Source organism: Piliocolobus tephrosceles, chromosome 14 (assembly GCF_002776525.5).
Source record: "Piliocolobus tephrosceles isolate RC106 chromosome 14, ASM277652v3, whole genome shotgun sequence".
In the NCBI taxonomy this organism is placed as follows: domain Eukaryota; kingdom Metazoa; phylum Chordata; class Mammalia; order Primates; family Cercopithecidae; genus Piliocolobus; species Piliocolobus tephrosceles.
The window spans coordinates 86,775,411-86,797,485 of record NC_045447.1 but is presented as its reverse complement, the minus strand read 5'-3'; the positions used below and the strand labels follow the sequence as shown (position 1 = coordinate 86,797,485).

The 22,075-nt window shown below is 38.2% G+C and overlaps 1 protein-coding gene and 1 pseudogene across 1 annotated transcript in view; one reads left to right on the top strand and one right to left on the bottom strand.

Annotated features, from left to right (window-relative positions):
* TMC1 (transmembrane channel like 1) overlaps positions 1-22,075 on the bottom strand; it is a 180,833-nt gene that overhangs the window by 80,978 nt on the left and 77,780 nt on the right. The window contains exons 6-9 of the mRNA XM_023213110.1: positions 19,343-19,433; positions 17,048-17,129; positions 7,259-7,365; positions 4,338-4,436 (exon numbers count right to left, since the gene is read on the bottom strand). Of these exons, the coding sequence (XP_023068878.1) occupies positions 4,338-4,436; positions 7,259-7,365; positions 17,048-17,129; positions 19,343-19,433 (379 nt within the window). The remainder of the gene's footprint in view (positions 1-4,337; positions 4,437-7,258; positions 7,366-17,047; positions 17,130-19,342; positions 19,434-22,075) is intronic.
* On the top strand, positions 17,731-18,385 carry LOC111543238 (annotated as a pseudogene).

The following is a 22,075-nucleotide window of genomic DNA, read 5'->3' as shown; positions in this document are numbered from 1 at the left end:
CCTTTATCTTTTGCAGTCCCCCAATACCTGTTTAACTAATTTTTTATATTAAATTACCTCTGTTGAGATATCTGTGTCTTCCACTTTCTTGACGCATACTGAAACAAGTAGTATAAATAACTATAAATATATGAGTATAATATTCATAAATAAATAGAAATATCATAGCACTAAGCACAGTGCCTGCCCATATAAGTACTTAGTCTACATTAATTTTGAGATTATTAACAAAAATGATAACATAAATAAAAGCAATATAACTGGAAATTTCGATTCTCTCTTCTGAGAAAGGTCTGGTTAACCTGATGTAACATACACAGGTTCCTGAGCTTGACTAGATTTTATTTTTCCTTCCTTGTATTCTTTTCTGATTGTCCAATTCTAACGTGCTAAGGAGGACATCTCTGCCCATTCCATGGGAGTTCTTAAAGGGACAGCCCACAGCTGTCTGTGGCATCTGATCTCTCCCATCTATGCAGGATACTCAAGACAATCGGTGCTCTGGCAGCCTCTTCCCCTCTGCCGTAGAGGACACCACATCCTGACCAAGACAGCATCTCATTTGAATCTATAATGTCTTATTACTAGTGACTACTTGGTTTTATCCTTTTGGATTCTTACTGTGAAACCAAATCTCGTATATTTTAAATTAAGTTTTGTACACTTTTTTCTTGTTGTTATCTTCAGTTTTATAATTAAAGGTCCTGCCCACTCTCTTATTGATGTACTTGTGAAATTATTTTGACCCTAGTATGGAGAATGTGCTCAATTATTAGCTTATTGTAGGATGGGCTGAATTCCTTTTTCTTACAAAAATGTAAAAGCAAAATGTTCCTTAACGTGAATCAACTTATCTTTCCATGCCAAATTTAGAATATAATCATTGCCCCCCAAAAAAGACAAATCTTTCAAACTTCAAAAGTCATAAAAACTTGTATATCATATAAAATTCCTTAAAACAGTAATATTTTCTTTTAAATAATAATGTTATTCAGTGAACAATTTGATAACAACTATATAATCCTATTGCTTCCTTTCCCTGAATCTTTCAATAACTCCTCGTTAAGGTCAGAATACTTTTATTTACTTACATATTTATTCTTTGTTATAATAAAAGTCCTTTTACTAGCTTGTCACTATCCACATATATGGCCTCATGTAACACCACCAGCCCTGAATCCCGAATCGGTCTCCTAATAACTGTTTGCCTTTGGTCAAGTTATGGTTCTTTTAATAAGAAATATTTACAGATTAAGCATTTAAAAATTTAAAAAATCTGATCTCTTAAATGCTCCAAAATCCGAAATGTTTTGAGAACCGACAAGATGCCACAAGTGAAAAATTCCACACCTGACCTCATGTGACAACTCACAGTTAAAACACCATCAAATCTTGGTTTCATGAACAAAGCTACTTAAAATATTGGATAAAATTACTTTCAGGCTATGTATACACGGTGTACATGAAACTAAATGAATGTTGTGTTTAGACTTGAGTGTCATTTTCAAGACATCTCATTATGTATATGGAAATATTCCAAAATCTGAAAAAAATTTGAAATATAAGACACTTCCAGTCTCAAGCATTTTGGACACGGAATACTCAGCCTGTACTGTGTGCCACATACTCTGAGCTATCTGCTGCTTCATGCATTATCTCACTTAATGCTCTTTGTGGTGGATACTATTATTTTCTCCATTTCACATATAAGAACACTCTTGAGCTTAGTCTCAGATATAAATACCCACCATGAAGAGGGTTGTGAAGTGAGGGACCTTACTTACCAATCACAGTTCACTGCATGATGCAGACATTGGAGAAATAGAGCTATTAAAATGACTATTAACCCCAGCAATGATGCATGCCAAATTAATGACTGATACCAGCATGCAGTAAGCCTGTAAGTGAATAAAATCAGTGTAATGGCTTTCTGTTATTTTCTTGACCTTTAAAAATTCTCTCATTGCCTTAGGATTGTTTTCAGGCAGGCCTAGAAATAAATATCATCGAACACTCTGGTTTCTGTACCCTCTGCCGACCTATAAACCGTATTTCACCAAACTGGACATGAGAGAGCTGTCAAGGGCAGTGATACAATCTTGGAGAGCACACTCATCATCCAAACTCTTTCCCTCTATTTTCCCCTGAATTTGCCTCTCAGACCCTCTTGTCCACTCATTAGTAACTCTCTTATAGCAACTTTTCTGTTTGTCTTCCTCAACTGAGTCACTACCTTTCAAACCCCAAATGCACTTTTTTGCCTAAAATTTTCCATTTCAGTTCATTGGGAAATTCAGAAGTATTTAAACTTCAGAAATCTATACATAAAAATGAAAAGACCTTTTGTTCATATTTTTAGTCCTTCCTTTCTCTGGTATGCCTTAAAAAGCAGAAAAAGTCAGTGATCGCAGTCCTTGTTCTTATTAAGCAGATCGGAAGTTTGTCATTTTGCTAATCGGAGGAAGAGAATGAGAAATGAAAACAGTGGTAAGGTGACGTAGTTATCATTATTTGCAATTTGAAAGTGAGAGAGATAAATAAAGGGAGGGATAAAGGGAGGCGAGGATGAAGAGATGGAAGAAATTAGGAGTGATAGAAAAGAGAAATAAAAGAGAAGAGGTAAAATCCAACTCAGAGGCCATCTCTTCTGTAAAACCCAGACCCACCTAAGAAGAAACAAGAACCACTTACTCAGGGTTCCCCAGAAACTTTTTTTCTTTTTTAAAATTTTGCTAACTTTGTGCACAGCATCTTGTATACTGGTTGCCTACATGTCTTCCTTCTAATATCACGAGTACCCTGAGGTCAAGAATCATGTCACATTCATCTTTGTAAAATCAATGTATGCTTATAATTCAGTTTAAAAGATGCTGAATTGAAATGGAAAGTCCAACTGACAGGGGTGACTGAAGATTACAAATGCCACATATTTGTCGCTATCATTATGCCTTATGCTAATTTGATAGCTTGCTTTGTTCACTCAGAGATGGGAAACCTTTCTTAAGGTTTGCATGCTCTGGTACTCCTCACATAAACTGGTTCTATGGTTCTTACTTCAAGGCTCTACAAATCATCCCCCTCACTCAGGATTGTCAGTCAACGAGATTCATTTAGCCTCTACTGGATGAGGACTAGGTTACGGGCTGAAAAGACGTAGCAGACCTGACTCATTCTTTGGGAAACTCACAATTTAAGGAGGCTAAAAGTAGAAATCAAAATGTTTGTAAGATATACATATTAACACTATAAACAGGAAGTCTGTTCTTTCCCTCCTTCATTCTGCAATCTGTATAAAATTTTATTCTCATTGTCTAGCCTCCAAAAATTACTTGAATTATCAATTCCTCGATTTCTACCTGGGTACTTTCCCACCCATATGCTTCCAAACATTTCTAATCTAGCCACTACTAAAAAAAGAATATGTGGAATTACATTGTTGTCAAAGACTTGACTCATACATATAGTCCAAAATGGTTTTTCTATGGAAAGGAGTTCTTCCATAGAGTGAACTCGGAATGCAGGGTCCTTTGTACTCCCTTTGTTCTTACCTCTGGATTTAGTAGTCGATTCCCAGAAAATGGGTCCCCACATGGAGACCCAAAGAGTCCCCATGAAAATGGGAAAGTACCCAGTTCCTCCACAGAACTCCGTTCCATAGTGATAATCTTTACCTAGGGGAGCTCAAAGAGTAATGCTCATTTTAATACTACAATGGAATAATACCAATTTTAGTATGATTTAGAAGTTAGAATTTAGTATTTCTTAGTTTTCAATATTTAGCTTTATTTAGTACTAACTAATGAGTTATACTAAATAGGAGACTTGTTTAGGAAGAGGTTAATAGGAAGTACAAAAGTTTTAATTCCCTAGGAATCCAACAAGATTTTCCAAAAAGCACATTTACAAACTCTTCCTTTATTCTTTTCCAAAGCCAGCAATAAGAATATTTGCTTCAAGTCTTTGCACTCTGACCTCACCTTTATTCAGTAGTCTACGTTCCCATATCATATTACCATTGTCCTACATCATAGTCACATTTATATAAAAAGACTTCTTTCTTTCCCCTTCCTTCCTTCCTTCCTTCCTTCCGTCTTTCTTTCTTGCTTGCTTGCTTGCTTTCTTTCTTTCTTTCTTCTTTCTTTCTTTCTTTCCCTTTCTTTCTTTCTCCTTCCTTCCTTCCTTCCTTCCTTCCTTCCTTCCTTCCTTCCTTCCTTTCTGAGGGACATCTTTATTAACACATTCAGCCTGACCCAGGAGAGGAGGCCGTGGGTTTCAGAGTAAAATAAACTAAGTAGAAATTCATCCTCCCACCAATACAGTTGTGTGCAGACACTTACATTGAAGTCGTACAACACACCAAAGTTTGCTGCCGATGCCTCTTCAGCCCTGGGAACTGTTTTCCTAGGTAAACTGCCATACGGCAAACCCCAGAGGTACTGTATGGAGAAGCAAAGAAAGCAGTGAACAATTAGAAACAAAGTCTGAGCCACACATGTGATCACAAATGGTTTTGCTTAAAAGCCTTTCTGAAACATTTTCATGGGGACTCTTTGGGTCTCCATGTGGGGTCCCATTTTCTGGGAATCAACTACTACATCAAGAGGTAAGAAAAAAAGGGAGTGCGAAGGACCCTGCATTCCGAGTTCAGGGGACCACCAGCTGTCAGGTCAACCACATTCCCCAGAGGGCTTTCTGAGGATCCCACTGCCACCACTACCACCAAACTTCTGATTTAGAAGACTAGAAAGGAGAGAGGTAGCCTTTCGAGTCACAAAGGACTCAACAAAATCATCTTACCCACACCTTCATATGAGAATACCCCTTAGGAGTGGGGGTGGAGGGAGATTCTGTCCTTCACGTCAAGAGAGAGAACTCAAGGAAAATCAATCCTGTAATTTGTGGGTGCCTGCAAAATGAGAACACTTGCACCCTCATTGTGGTGTCTGCTTCATCACTAATTCAGGGCTGCTGCCTCAAATTCATGCTACCTGATTGGAAAAGAAGCACAGTAGGGAGAATAGTACTGGGAAGAGTGGGTCAGTGAGAGGACAAGAATAGGGTCATAGGAAGGTGCCTTGGTGAGTACTGGAAAGAGCACCTTTCTAGCCTCCTAGCTTACCAAGCAGATGTTGCTTCTTCTGTGAGATGGAAACTTCCCTCCTAAAGCTGGGAACAGAAGATGAATGTGGCTTGAAGACCAGGTGCAGAGCTTGACTGAGCAAAGGGCTGGACATCAATCTCTGCTCACTCCCTGTGCACAAGCTACACAACCTCCCAAAGTAGGCCTTTGGCCCATCTGGCTTCCTGGTCCGAACAGAATAGAAGGTGGGTTCCACACATGCTGTCTCACCCCAAAGTTAGGGGGCACAGAGGACAAAGGAGATTAAGGTCTAAGGCTTGCCCAGGGACACAGGACCTTGGGGCAAAAGGGCATGTGCCTTGGAGGAATACTGAGTGAGCCTGTAGGGTAGAGGCAGCTGAAAAATATAGGCTTGCTGCCGGGAGATGACTGCCCTGGCCTCTGGTGGTTCCGCAAAGTCAGCATGCAGGGTGTCCATTCTCTTGTTCTTTTGCTGGAGTTGGTAATCATTGCCCAGAAAACAGAATGTCCCTCAGGATCTAATACAACCCATAAAAGGGTATCCAAAGCCAGCATGCTTCCTAGCTCTCAGAATACATCCAACCTAACACATAGGCACTCCATCCACTACATAGCAGATATTCTGTAATTTCATATCATTCAAATAAATCAGCAACAGCCTTTTATTTTCTCCACATGGAGGCAGCATGGTGTGGGGGGAAAGAGTAAATGTTGCTGATAAAACTCCATTTATATCTGCATCTGACACTAAGTAATGTCATAGTACCCAGTGATGGAATGGAGGAGTTTCAGATTTCCTTGGAGAGGTAAGAAAAAAAAAAAAAGCTGGGGTTAATTTGAAATAGATAAAATACACACATTCAGCTGCATTATCTGAAAGTGTGCACTTGGGAAATAAACTATACAGAACCTCTGATCTTTGGTCACTGTCTTCTATGAGCCAGGCAACTTTAGAAGCCCTAGAATTATCTCAGGGATTATAAAACTAGTGGATTAAAGTGCAAAATCTTGGAGAAAGGGATTGAATCATGCGTTCCAGTCCTAGATCACCTTAATAAAAAAATTTACTCTGGGATGTTAGCTAAGTCACATCAACATTATGCAACTCTGTTTACATGTTTTACATGGTTGAAGAAAACACCTTCCACCTTCTACATCATAAATTTGTTGTGAGGCACAGTAAGTAAAAGAAGTGAAAGAGCTTTGTACTATTAAAGGCTCACATCTCTTTATGAATGTAAAGCATTATTATTATGTTAATGGGAGGCTTAGTATAGAAGCTGGCACTGATTTGAAGTTATCAGGATAAAAAGTTACCCAGAACACCAAATTTTGGTCACTGTCAATGCTGTATGAACCACATTGGCTTTGAAATACTGGTCCTAAAAGGTCCTTGTAGGTTAAATAAAATCTAGCCCAACTTTTGTAAGGTAAGCATTCAAAGGTGTCAGAATCATTTAACTTCATATGGGTGAAGGCTCTGACCTCAGTCTAGCTTTTTGGCCTCAGCTAACCCTTTCCCCACATCAGCTCAGGGCTTTGTCTTCTTTGATTTGGACCCTCTGTCTGTTTTAGTTTCTGACTTTGGACCTAAAAGACCCCACTCCCACTCTCATCCCATCCCACTATTTGTGTGTGTGTGTGTGTGTGTGCGTGTGTGTGTTTTGTGGGCATTATCTTACTTTGTATCTTAGGGGGAAAATGTTCATTTTGTGTTTCTTCAGTATAGAAAGTCTGGAGGCTTGGAGTTGCATTAAAGAAGCATTCCTTTCAAAGCTAACTTGGCAAAATAAATAAATACAACTCACAGGGTGTCAAAGTCTCCCTCTTGAACAATAATTTTTAACGTTTAGGAACAGGGATCTCCTTGGGAAACTGAAAGAAGCCATGAAACTTTCCACATAAAAATGCACATTTAAACATACATGGGAAATTATACATAAGTTACATAATTTCAAGAGGCTCACACACCCTTTAGTGCAAGGATTGGGACCTTTGGCCCATGGACACCATTTTGAAGGTTAATCTCATTACAAATCCTATGACTCCAAGATGTGAAAATAGTCAATTAATTATTCCACCCTTAAAGAAGAGACAAATACTTTTCTGGGAGAAACATTTTTCAGCATGTTTTGTAGACTAGAAGTCAGATCTCACCTCTGGCAACATGATGAGGCTAAATGTCAGGATAAAGAGAACCATATTGACTCCATACATCCACCTCAAGAAGAGGAAGTATGAGGCCACTGAGGAGCCAAACTGACCTATTACAAAGAAAATAAAAAATTTGAAGAGAGATCAAAGCAAACAAACAAACAAAAACAGCTTTGTCTTGGTCGCCTTCAAAACAAATCTATTGTGAGGCATTGGTGCCTTTTATATTTACAGACTACAGCATTCTTTTCTCTCTATTCAGGAAGAGAAAATGTTAATCATACTGGAAGCATTCCCTGTCATGTGGAATGTAGAAGGCAGGTAGAATGCAGTTATGCAGACTGCATGTGACCTACCCCACCAGAGTCCATCCAAGGGAAAGCTGCCTTTTGCTGAGCAGCCATGATTGCCACCTGCAGAGTGTATTTTATTCCTTGAGTTAATACTGATAAGTGAGCAAATACATGTAAAGGTAACTACGGTGCCTAGCTAGTAATTAGCTACCACTATAATTACAATTACTGCTATTTTCTCCCCCTTTTCTCAGGCAAACAATGTTCTCAAACAGAGTTTATCACATCTTTTACAGATAGTTTTCTTACCAGCAGTCCTGTGCTGTTTCCTCCATTACTGGAATTTTACAGGGACAGTATAAAAGCTGAAATTCATTCATTAACTCCACACATCTTATGCCAGAAATTATCTTAGATGTAAAGCACAATGTCATAGACAGGAGGACTGCTATAATAGAACTTATGTTTTAGTGAGGTATGGATACAGCAAATACATAACATACATAGAAAGATATAGAGCTAGAGATACAGACACAGATACTAGCTATAGATATAGATAGAGATGACAGGAGATAGAGATAGAGATAATAGAAGGTACTACAGGAGAGAAAGGACAGTATTGAGAGGGGTTGCTTTAGAAAGATTTGTCAAGGAAAGAATATCGGAGATGTCATCTAAGCAGAGATCTGAAGTTTGAGGAAGAGATAGCAACATGCTGAGCTGGGGAAGAGCAGCTCAAGCCAAGGAAAAAGCCAGAACAAAGATCCTAAGGGGCAAGGGCTTGGGACAATTGAGGAACAAAACTCAGGCCTGTGCAGTTGGAGTACATGAGTGAGGGAAAGTGGTAACAGATAAGGATGGAGAGGCCAAACCACACACTGACAGGTGTTAAGCATTAGGACCAGAGGAAGGGGTGATGACTATGACTTTTTAAAAACCACTCCAGCTTTGGGGAATGAATAGGCAACAGGCAAGAATGTTCAGTCAACTCACCCCTGCCCCCAGAAGTGAAAAGTAAAGTGATTGGTTGATTCTTGTTGACAGGAAAAAAATAAAAATAAAAAGCACCTTCTTAAAGCAGAGAGTGGAAGAAGAAAAATGAAGAATTTAAGTCTTAGGTTCAAATTTCAAAATTTCATAGATTTACAAAAGAAAAAGTTTCTTTGATGGTCATTTAAGATTCAGCACCAAGTTGCTAACTTTCCCAATCTTCCACATTATCATTGTCAGTTGCCCAAGAAAAAACAACAAACAGCTTCAGTCCCCGGCTGCATCAGCCCGTGTGTTCTGTCCCATTCAGCTAACATTCAGCTAAACATCTCTACTGACCAATGATTTTCTGGAGCCTTCTGGCTTTGAAACATTATCAGTGGGGAAGCATTATCAATGGAAAAGGAAGGCTCATGGGTAGCAAATTCCAGTCTCTACTTACTTAGATGGGGCCGGCCTCACAGGACAGTAATGCCTCTATTTCTGGACCTTTGTCTATTATCTTTTTGTTTTGTTTTGAGAAGTTTTGCCCTTGTCACCCAGGCTGGAGTACAGTGGTGCAATCTTGGCTCACTGTAACCTCTGCTTTCCAGTTTCAAGTGATTCTCCTGCCTCAGCCTCCTGAGTAGCTGGGATTACAGGTGCCTGCCACCACACCTGGCTAATTTTTGTATTTTTAGTAGAGACGGGGTTTCACCATGTTGGCCAGGCTGGTCTCCATCTCCTGACCTCATGATCTACCTGCCTCGGCCTCCCAAAGTGCTGAGATCACAGGAGTGAGCCACCACGCCCAGCCCCTTTGTCTATTCTTTACCTACCATCTTTCTTATTCCCATAACACAGTGGCAGATTTTTTAGAAACTTAAGAAGTCAACCTTTAAATGGATATTTTGGAAGAAATCAATGATTTTGAAGTCTGAGCATTTTTCTTTATACTCACAAGGGAATTTGGATTGATTTCACATTGCTGAGGAGTGCAGAGTTCTATAATGTTTCTAAGGGTGTGTGGTTTTGATACACAACCCCACCCCACCCCAGCCCAGTGCTGTCACCAGGTGCACTGGTCTACTTCTCCTAGGACATCTGATCACCCTCTTGGCTCCCTGTGACTTCATACCATTTCATGGCTGTTATCTACGTTCTGTGGTAACGGCTACCTGAGGGTTGCTCAGCCAGGTTCATTCATCATGTTTTATTGAAGGCAGTGGAATTCCAGTTTGTTACTCATTACAGTTACTCATTTACCGGAGGAAAGCCTTGGTCGCTAGGAATCAAGGTAGGTTTTTCCCTGAAGTCACATGTGAGATCCTCCAGTATGAAGTTCCACATATAGGATACTAACCCACCCTTCCTTCCTTCCTTCCTTTCTTCCTTCCTTCCTTCCTTCCTTCCTTCCTTCCTTCCTTCCTTCCTTCCTTCCTTCCTTCTTTCCTTCCTTTCTTCCTTCTTATGGTTTTGCTCTTCTAATTATTGCCACAGCCCATCCTCTCACCACCTAAACACAATCCCTGGCAAATAAGTTTCTTGTGTGTGGAGTACAAATATACCTAAATGCAAAAGAGAGAAGTGAATTAAGATGTTTCAGAAAGTATCCCCTCCTCCAACATGCACATGCAGTATAATGAAATATACTTTAGAGTTCAAAACTTCCAAACTCCACTTCTCAGATTTGACAGTGGCTTCACAACTATTTTATTTGGAGGTTGAGTCTTTACAGTGTAAAGTGTAAGAAAATGTAAGTGTAAAGAAAATGAATTGCAGGCCAACAGATTTCATTAAAATTAGAATGACTGTAGAAAGACCCAGACACAGGTAGAAGACACTAAGAAATCCAGAAGACGAAATTTCTTCTACACTAGACGTATCAATGGCAGAGGAGAAAACACAGTAACAAAACAAATGAAGATCTTAAAGGACAGAAAATGAAACAACGGGTTGTCATAAAAACTCCAGTTTTTCCTGTCTCAACACAAAAATAAAAAAGAAGAAATCTTCCCTCTTTATCCCTTTTATCTAGTGGTTCTATCCTACTGGATGTTGTTGACTAAAACTGATGTTCACTAAAAAGAAATGCCTGATTAGTGTGTCTAAAAGAGCATAAATGAAAAGAATAGCAATTTTTACATACTTAGTCTCTCAGTGTAAGGAAGCAAAATGAGTAGTAATAATAATAATAATAGCTAGCATATCTTGATGGTCAGTTATGTGTTTCAAGAACTTTATCAGCATCAACACATTATGCTGACACTAGAACTTAATGAGGTTAAGTATTCTTTTTTTGTTGTTGTTGTTGTTTTTAGACGGAGTCTCGCTCTGTCGCCCAGGCTAGAGTACAGTGGCCGGATCTCAGCTCACTGCAAGCTCTGTCTCCTGGGTTCACGCCATTCTCCTGCCTCAGCCTCCTGAGTAGCTGGGACTACAGGCACCCGCCACCTCACCCGGCTAGGTTTTTGTATTTTTTTTTAGTAGAGACGGGGTTTCACCATGTTAGCCAGGATGGTCTCGATCTCCTGACCTCGTGATCCGCCCATCTCGGCCTCCCAAAGTGCTGGGATTACAGGCTTGAGCCACCGCGCCCGGCGAGGTTAAGTATTCTTAGTCCCACCATGAATCAGGAAACAAAAACTTGAACACAGTAGTTGACTGACTCAAAAATTGATTACTAATAGGTAACATTTAATGAATCTTTGTTTCATACACCAATTTGATCTGTATGTATTAATTTATTTAATGATCATCAATTCCTTACAAGATGGGAACTATTGTTTTCTCATTTTACAGAGACTTAGGTCTATAGGTTACATAGCTAGTAAATGAGGAAGCCAGGCTTCTAAACCAGGCAGTCTTGAGCTACAGGTGTTTGACTCCAAATCTAGACCTCTCTTAACCACACTGCCATATGGCCCCTTAAGTAAAACATAGTTCAATTAATTTTCTTAGAACTATGATATATACAATAAATATGCAATGAATATGTGTTTCTGAAACAATAGGCATAGATAATATCCATCTATCAGCTAAAGCCAGTCAAATTCACAAATATGAGGCCCATAATGACCAATTCTTTTTTCTTTAATCAGACTGATAAATGCTGCTTCCATAGTAAATTATTAATGTATAAAAACAGAGTCGTGGCCAGGCTTGGGGACTCACTCCTGTAATCCCAGCACTTTTGGAGGCCAAGCTGGGCAGATCACGAGGTCAGGAGTTCAAGACCTGCCTGGCCAACATGGCGAAACCCCATCTCTACTAAAAATACAAAAATTAGCTGGGCATGATGGCAGGAGCCTATAATCCCAGCTACTCAGGAGGCTGAGGCAGGAGAATCACTTGAACCCAGGAGGCGGAGGGTTACAGTGAGTCAAGATCGCACCACTGCACTCCAGCCTGGGCAACAGAGCAAGACTCCGTCTCAAAACAAAACAGAGTCTCTAATATGTATTAAACTGAGGTTTTTCTTGGTACTAAAATGTATTAAACTGAGGCTTTTCTTGGTACTTTTCTTGGCATATTCTTGGTACTAAATATTCTTGTTTCTTTCAAACTAAAGTTAAAATTTCAACTCTCTTTCTGGTTGCTTATTATTAAGGCAAAGTAATTTGTAAAACGATGTCATAACACATCATTTCCTCTTGAACAGATGGGTAATAAAACAAGCAGATAAATATGAGCACTTCTAAATGGGAAAAGGCCAATTAAATGACCTGCTGTGTGACTACAATATAAACACCATTATGTTAGGCAGGATATGAAGCACAATTTTTTCAAACTATTTAGGGGTAGGGAATTAAAAGTGACAAAATTGATTTGTATTTTCTAGAGTTCTTAGGGCAGCAAGGAAACATAAGGTTTAAGCCCTGTGCTTGGGTTGCCTATCCAAAGCTAGTTCCAGTCTGGAAAAAAATAGGTTTCTGACACCATAATTTTGATGATGTAATCTATTATTAGGAAAAAGCAGATTTTGATCCTGAGAAAAATTTGTAATTACCAGCTAGAAATACATTCAATTATTTAATTTATGGTCTTAATAATAATGTTGGCATCACAATGGGTATAGATTATATTTCCTGGAGGTATAAATATGCAGTTGCTTCAGAAAAATACGCAATTCAATGAGATGAATGTGTTCACAAGAGTAACCCTCGAGTTTTAGGCATGATCCCCTTAGGGCTAACGTGACAGTAAAACCCCTCAGTATTCCCACGTGATGCATAACATCATAGTATCCTCTGTGGCAGAAATTATCAAATTTATTTATGTATTTATTTATTTTTATTTTTATTTTTATTATTATTTTTTTTGAGATGGAGTCTTGCTCTGTCCCCCAGGCTGGAGTGCAGTGGCCGGATCTCAGCTCACTGCAAGCTCCGCCTCCCAGGTTTACGCCATTCTCCTGCCTCAGCCTCCCGAGTAGCTGGGACTACAGGCACCCGCCACCTCGCCCAGCTAGTTTTTTCGTATTTTTTAGTAGAGACGGAGTTTCACCGGTTTAGGCAGGATGGTCTCGATCTCCTGACCTCGTGATCCACCCGTCTCGGCCTCCCATCAAATCTATTTTTTAAGTGAAAAAGAGTTGGGAATCATCAGGTGAGAATCCACTTCACACTAATAAAGAGATCTAGGTCTTACTGGACTCAAGATGGAAACAGTATGAATTTTGCACTCTAATTTGGGTCCCACTCTTGATTCTGCAAATTATTGGACAGAACTTTGGGAAAACTCAGTGAAGGCTGTTAATTTTGGACTCCTTTAAAACACATTTTAAAAATACTTGTTCAGTATTATTTAGATATTGAGCAGAGAGAAGGACAAAGTGGATTAGAAAGGCTGCTGGGAATGGAAGGCAACAGCTCCTCTTTTGACCATGCCATTTACTACAATCCACAATTACCTTCATTATTTATTTGCTTATATTGTAATCTGTCCTTCCCATCCAAGCATACATACATTAACACATTTGAATGTAAGATCAATGAGGGAAGAGTCTTTGCTGTCTTTGTCAGTAGCAATAGTGCCTAGAAACATACCTAAGGAGACATGTTAAGCATCCAGTATTTGCTCAGTTAATCAATAATGTCAGGCTTATTCTGAGGATTAAACAAGATATATATTAGATGATTCTGATGTTGAAATGGAATATAATGATACTTCTGAACCTTTTGTAAGATTAAATGGCCATTTATTTAAGAGAAAAGCATTTATATTAGTTTTATAATTAAATATATATTCTGTAAGTAGGGTACATACTTAACCGACATTAGTTTGAAAAGAATTTGAGAAGGCAATTATATAGTCCTCTCTTAGTATAAATCTGCTTTGCATTTAAATTTTTCAGGATTTATCAATCAAAAGTATGAATTAATGAATTTCATATGCCCACATATACATGTAAACCTGACTGTAACTTATACATCATAGAATGTTGAGCTGGAAATGATCTTGTATAGTGACTAGTTAAACCCAGGATGTGGTAGATATTGTAGAAGCCCCAAATGTGGAAACAGAGGACCAGAGATTTAAACAGATTGTCTGAACTATAGAGGTGGTAGGGGTCAAAAAGTCCTCAACTCTTAGAAAATCAATTACATGTCCTATTTCTTCCCATTTTTCATTAAGTTCAGTTTCAAAGGCCATCACAGATACATGCTTTACCTATATTTAGTAGGGTACTTTTTATAAGATAGTCCAATCCAATGCTCTAATAATATATTCTTACATAGGTTTCATATTCTTTTCAACTAATACTATAGCCCAAAATCTCATAGTCATCATTAAAATCAGTACATTAAGCATCTTATAGGATACAAAACATGTAATCAAATAAATCACTCACTAAAAAGTAAACACATGAGAAAATGAAAAATAATTCTTTGATAACAGTCAAGAAAATCTATAACTGTTCATCCTGCCATTGGCCTCGTAGAACATTTTTTAGGAACTGGTGCAAAACATGTTTAAAAAGAAAAAGTATATAAAACCTTCCCTAAAGGAAAAAGCAGCATAACACATGGAAAAGCATACGTTTTGAACCCAGACAGATTTTGCCTTATATCTCAGCTCTGCTACTAATTCTGGGACAGTTATTTAACCACAACTGTAAAATAGGAAGGTTAATGTGCACATGCAGGAAGATTAAATGAAATAATGTTCGTAGAGCATCTGACTCATGGTGGTACTCAATAAATGGAGGTGTGGTGAATATTGATAGAATAAAAAATAAAGCTCAATTCTTCACTGTTGAGACACAGCACCATTAACAGTGAAAAAGTCATGACAAACTAATCAAATCATAAATTATATATGGAAAGAAAAATAATCTACATTTGCCTGAATTTTTCAGCTTGGCTTTCCAAATTTATTAGAAGAAGAGAAGAAGAGAGGAGATAACTGAAGGTTATTATTGGATAGCTCTCAATCTGTCTTTTCTACTGTGACACTCATGATGGATGGTGATCATATGTGTAATTCTTGCTGCATGTAATTTCTGGCAATAGAAATAATTCTGTCTGTTTTTGTTTCATGGGCTATAGCCTATTGGAACCCAAATGAGCATGATATTACTATTGGGATAGGCTGGAACCTGCTCTAGTGTGCTTTAAAAATAATTTTCAAATGTATGTATTTACCTATCATTAATTACAAATTTCTTGGGATTTATCTAACAACTGATCAAGACTCAGCCCTATAATTTTATAAGTTAGTAGACTGAGGTTCAGAGGGGTTAAATGACTGGCTCGAAGCCAAACATCTAATCTGCAGCAAAGCAAAGACCAAATTCAGAGTTCTTACCATATATATTGTATCAGGATCTTAATGCTCCAAATGGCCTTCTGTTTTTCAATGCCTCTCAGCCTACCACATTTGAGTTGTACAGTTGAAACCTAAGAAATCCATGATGCCTGCTCTGTTTTGATGTATCTAAATTCCTTTCTTTTTTTCCTGGAATGTCAGACATTTAGCGAGTTTGTCTGTAATTTTATTTAATACATATTTATTAAGTGCCAAGTGGAATGCAGGAGTGAACAAAACTAACTTTCCCGTCTATTGGGAGAAATGAACATGCAATAAAATGAATTAAGATTGCATCAAAAAATTAAATTAAAGATATAGTATTTCAGATAGTGGTAAGTGTTAAGGAGGAAATTAAAGCAAGAAAGAAATGGCACCGGGTGTGTCTGAAAGGGGGTACAATAAATGAGCTGATGTATTTTAATTCATTGGCACTTAATAATTGCCATCCAATACTGAGAGACAGGGAACCGAGGGTTAGCCACTCCTAAAACATGCCCAATCATGTCAGCAAGCTATCCATCAGCTGTGTTATCTCCCTATGGAGCCTCCATTTTAATTATACAACGCCACACTTAACCAGCAGGAAAACCTGCCTCCAATCTAGAGAGGAATGGATAAAAATCAGATCCTAGTTGAAACCATTAGAAACCAGAATATGGTAAGATTATGCTCAAAATTGTTTCAAATGTTATCCCTTTTTTTAGATTATTATTTTAAAAAACTATTTACTATTTTTATTTACAATACTTTAAAATTTTTATTTGCCTTATTCTAAGCCTAAAGCACTGATAAATAGGTTTTTGATTGGCTATATTCTCCTTCCTTCCTTCCTATGAATATTCCACAAAATAAATGCACAATGTGAATACTCAGATAGCAAGCTCCTGGATGACTATTGCTTATTCTACTTCAGAGATTTGAAAATGAGGTTTTAAGACTTCTCTTTCCTTCCTTCCTTCCTTCCTTCCTTCCTTCCTTTCTTTCTGTCTGTCTTTCTTTCTCTCTTTCTTTCTTTTGAAACAGAGTCTCATTGTGTCACCCAGGTTGGAGCGCAATAGTGCGATCTCAACTCGGTGCAACCTCTACCTCCTGGGTTCAAGTGATTCTCTTGCATCAGCCTCCTGAGTAGCTGGGGCTACAGGCTCTTGCACCAGGCCTGGCTAACTTTTTGTACTTTTAGTAGAGATGGGGATTCACCATGCTGGCCAGGCTGGTCTCGAACTCCTGACCTCAAGTGATCCGCCCACCTCGGCCTCCCAAAGTGCTGGGATTACAGCCGTGAGCCACTGCTCCCAGACCAAGACTTCTTCACTTTTTAAAACATTGTTCATTTTGATTACTGTCATTCATGAGAGTATATATGCTCAATGTCATGTTCATTGCCAAAATAAAATCTCTGCCTTCCAAATAAGATGACTCAATGTCATTGTGCACAATAGTGACTTCCCTGTATAGGAAAGAAAACCAGGTTAGAATGGTAATGTTTTGGACTAAGGTAGAACATGAGAGTGGGGTCGCCAGTATTGTCCTTGGTAAGTGCTAGCAAATCTTCACAGTGATGAAAGCAGGCATAAACAACGTTTTTGTTTATTTGATTGTTTTTGTTCATTTGTTTCCAGTCTTTCCAAAAGTCCAGAAACTGAGAAAGGCATCTGATAAGCTTATGAGCTATTTCTCTAAGACAACCTTCTCCGTCTGAGATCTGATGAGCACTTACTTTCAATAGCCTTGATTTTATTTTCCCATGGGACACACGCAGCTTTGAAGTTCTCAAAATCACGAAGGAATTTTACCCATTTCTGAAAAGAAAGTCAAATACAACAATAAAGTCCAACCTCTTGATTTGTCAAGATGTTTATCCCCTACCTCAAAACATGACAATGCAATGAGCTTGGAAATGTCTCTCTGGCAGCAAATACTGCTTTCTAGTCAAAGGGGGAAACAGTAGGTTACACTTGTTTCCCTGTTCTCCACTAACCCTAGACCAATTTAATTCAACAAAAAAATGTTTATCAACCCCCTGTTTTGTGGAAAATATGCTGGCCTCTCAGAAAGAGCTATTTATTATATAAAACAATAAGAAAGCAGGGAATTAGCACATAATGGGGTAATTGGAACAGAGTGTGTGTTTAATTAGTTTTCATTGTATGAAGGACTCAATATGAACAAATTTTATTTTCTGTCTTTTATTTCCAAGTCCTGTTTTGAAAGCCTTCTGATCTACCAGGGTAGTTTGTGTACAAATAGGTGAGTTCAATACAAGATGGTAAGTTCTATGACATGAGACACTTCAATCTGGTAGAGGCAGAATAGTCAGCTTAATGGAAACAGAAGAAAACAAGTCACAAATTCTTTTTGCAAAAGGCCTTCTTTCTATTTAACTACAGTGTTGGGTCATCCATGGTCAAGAGGACCACCGGGAAGAATGAGAATGTGGCAGAGAATTTTGCATGTGTGCACATTATGCAGGGATGAAGTGGAAGCTGGACAGGCACTATTGTCTAAATAATAGCATGAGACAAGTCTGAAGTTCAAAAGATTGCCCACGCTTTTTTTTCCATCTGTCTTCTGCAGTGGAACCACCACGGAAACACAGATTTTCTTTAAAAACCCTTATGGGAAAGACCATCACTCTTGAGTTTGAACCCTTGGATACAACAGAAAATGCAAAGTCCAAGATCTAGGATAAAACAGGAATTTCTACTGATCAGCAAAGACTGATCTGTGCTGGCAAGAAACTGGAAGGTGGATGTGTTTTGTCTGGATACAACATTCGAAGGAGTCTACTCTTCATCTTGTGTTGAGACTTCATGGTGGTGCTAAGAAAAGGAAGAAATCTTACACCACTCCAAAGAAGAATAAGCATAAGAAAAGGAAAGTTAAGCTGGCTGTCCTGAAATACTACAGGGTGGATGAAAATGGCAAAATTAGTTGCCTTCATCAAGAATGCCCTTCAGATGAATGTATTGCTGGAGATTTCATGGCCAGCCATTTTAACAGACATTATTGTAGCAAATGTCTGGATTATTGTTTCAACAAACCAGAAAACAAGTAATTGTGTATCAGTTAATTTTAAAAACAAACAAACAAACAAAAATTACTCATAACTAGAAACAGCCCAAATGTCCAATCTACAATAGAATGGGTAAATAAATTGTCATGGCATCTTTATACAATAGAATACCACACATGAATAAAAATGAACTATAACTCCCACAACAATGTGGATATATCTTGTGAACATAACATTGCATCCAAGAAGCCAAAAACAAATGCATAGATACTATATGATTCCATTTATTTAAACTGTAGAAAAACAGACAAAATTAATCTATTTTATGTGTGTGTGTGGGGTGTGTGTGTATATATATATATATATGAAAGTTAAGATATATGAACTTTATTCACAAAACTTTATGGAGTACATTTAGCTTACAGTTGGTATAACATTTGTAAAGAGGAGATAATAATATCTATGTTCCTGCTTTACTGTAAGAATTAAATATAACTTTATAAATGAATTCAATTCAGTGCTTGGCACATAGTAAGCGTTAAATAAATGTTAGTTGCCTTTCTGTCTTTCCCCAAAATCTATATTTGTATCAGTATATCATTTTTTCTTATTTTCTGTCCACTGTATAGTTGATGTTCCTGGTAGAAAAAAGCTATATAGACACTTTGAGGAAAACAACTTGACCAGAACCCCTTCACTTTCAGAGAATGAAAATGAAAAAGGATGCAATCTTTTATATTTGGAAGTGCCGAAGTCACACAAGTAAGTCTTTTGCCATAAATCTGTATTTCTTGACTTATTTTTCATTTAACTCCTCTAAGAATAATTTTTTAAATCTCCCCTGTAAATTTCAATACCACAGATATACTGTGTTTATACTGTATGAGTATTTGTGTTTTATATATACAAAATGTAAGATTTTTTCACCCCTTTAGAAAAGAATCAATGTTCTTCTTAGAGGCAATATGCCATAAACCAGACAACTAGAAAAATACCTACCTTGGCCATCATCATCTTAAATGCAAACCACCGTTTTCCTTTTCCTTTCCCAAGAGCCCCTTCATTTTCATTCACAAATTTTTTTGCTTCCCTGAGAAAACAAAAATAACATAAGGGATAAAGGGAGGTGAGTTGCAATGACTAGAATATAGAAGTAGTAGACAGTTGATTTTACCAGGTCTGCAGTCTTATTTCTTCTAGATCCCTCAACAAGTGAACCTAGACTGTATTTCATAACCTAGAGATTTTCAATCCATGTTTAAATTTTTAAATGCTGACCAGGAAGAGTAAGATATTTTAGCTCACTTATTCATCAGCTGGAATCATTGAAAAGGAATTGACGCTAAATGTCATAATAGAGAACCTTAGTTCTTTTCATTTCTATCACATGTAAAGTTGAGTCTGAAGTTTACATCAGATTCTGGCAGTCAAATGTTTATTTTAAAATACTTCCCGTTCTTATTTTTAAAGAATTCCTTTAGAAAAAAAGAAAAAGGCAGAGAGGTTAGGTCAAACTGACATAGAACACACTTAATGACCTGGTACTTGATCCTGTTTAAAAAAAAAGCAATTATGACCTAAAACAGAAAAATCATTCTGTAAAGTAAATGGGGTTGAGAAGAGAGAGAGAAACAGAATACTTTCAGCCTCACATTCAGAAAGGGCTTTAAATGTAAACTTTAACAGTACTCCCAAATATTTATACATTTACAGCAGTTACACTGGTTTCTTTGGTGTACATAATAAAAAACATTAATTCATCAAAACATAATGCAAGCATGCTACATACACTACAATTTTTGTAACCTCGTTTGATCATTGTTATAGACTGAATGTTTCTGTCCCTATCGAAATCTGTATGTTGAAATCTAATCTCCAATGTGATGGTATTTGGAGGTGGGGTCTTTAGGAGGTAATTGGACTATGGGGTAGAACCCTCATGAATGGAATTAGTGCCCTTATAAGTAGTGGCCAGAGAGCTAGCTAGCCCTGCTTCCACTACTTGAAGACACAAGGAGCCAGCCATCTGCAATCTGGGAGACGGCCCTTGCCAGAGCCCGACCGTGCTGGCACTTCGATGTTAGACTTTCAGCCTGTAGCACTGTGAGAAATAAATGCCTGTCATTCAAGCCACCTGGTCTATGGTCATTTGTTCTATCAGCTTGAACTGACTGGGACAGTCATATTTGTTGTTTGTTTGAAAAACAATTTACCAAAAAATTTACAAAAAAGAAAATTACAAATAGAGGCAACCCAGGCTTGTCTTCACCTCTCAGGGGCTGCAGAACATATAGTTTAAGTGATGGAGTAGCCTCTGTCATGGTAGAAACAGATAACCCAAGCCTGGATTGTGGTTCCACAAGTGCAATGCTGTCCTCAGTTGGATGGCCCCTGGAATATGTGGTTTTACAGACAAGACCCTTCAACATATGACTATAATTAAACTCCTATTAACATATAAAGTCAACTTTTAAAATTGAAGGGTCTGGCCAGGCGCAGTGGCTCATACCTATAATCCCAGCACTTTGGGAAGCCAAGGTGGACAGATCACTTGAGTTCAGGAGTTCAAGACCACCCTGGCCAACATAGTGAAACTCCGCCTCTACTAAAAATACAAAAATTAACCAGGCGTGATGGTGTGCACCTGTCATCCCAGCTACTGGGGAGACTGAGGTAGGGGGATCACTTGAACCTGGGAGGCGGAGGTTGCAGTGAGTTGTGATTGTGCCACTGCACTGCAGCCTGGGGCAACAGAGTGAGACTCTGTCTCAAAAAAAAAAAGAGGGGTCAGTGAGGAATTTTTTTTGTCAGATGTTCCTTAGTATCAGTGCCAAACTCAGAATTTTACAATACACAGTGACCAAAAAAACAGCACATACCTGCTGACTTAACTAATACTAGGGAATGGGGCCTCATTACTCACCTGTGCATGTGCACCCACCCATATTCTGACATAAAAATATAGGCACAGTGGTAAAGATTCTCTTTGGTCACCAAACAGAACTCCCAAATCAGTTTCCTGATAGCAGATACAATACCTTGTCTTGTTGTAGCTTCCATCGCATTGACCATTGCATTGACCACAGGGGGTGTTTAATAAATGTAAACCTTCTAGAAATAGAGCTGATTGACACAGTTTGGGGTAGATGTAGACAAGGTAGTATCTAATAATTTTATTTTCCACATAATTAATGCTTGAAAGCAAAGTCATTCCCAGACTTCGGGATTGCACCCTTTATCATTAATCTTCTCTGAAACTCGATTAATAGACTAGACTGGCCTTGTTGTCAAACACCCTGACACTTGACATGACCTCTGTGCTGGTAAAAATTAGTTGAATAACAATTTCTAAAACCTTTTGCACATTCTAAAATATCCAATAAAGCAATGGCAAAAATTAGAAACTGAGTTCTCATGGCAGGGTTTTTAGATTCATTCAGTGAAGAAAATATATCCTATCTAAGTGTTAACAATGTGTTTTAGAGGTGATGAGACAGGAGGGAGGGTGGCAGCCAGCAGGCACTTTCTAAAATGGTGAACTGAAGCCTCTAAGCAGAAAATCAGGCGAGTTGGTTTCTAATCCAGTCTCTGGGATCTGTCTCTATGACCTTGCCCATGTTTCTGATGCTCTTTGTCCCATATACATGAGTGTCTGGCTTTTCAGAGGAAAGCACGCCTGCCTCAGACTCACACAGACCTAGGCAAGCTCTGACACAGGTTCCCTCAGTTACT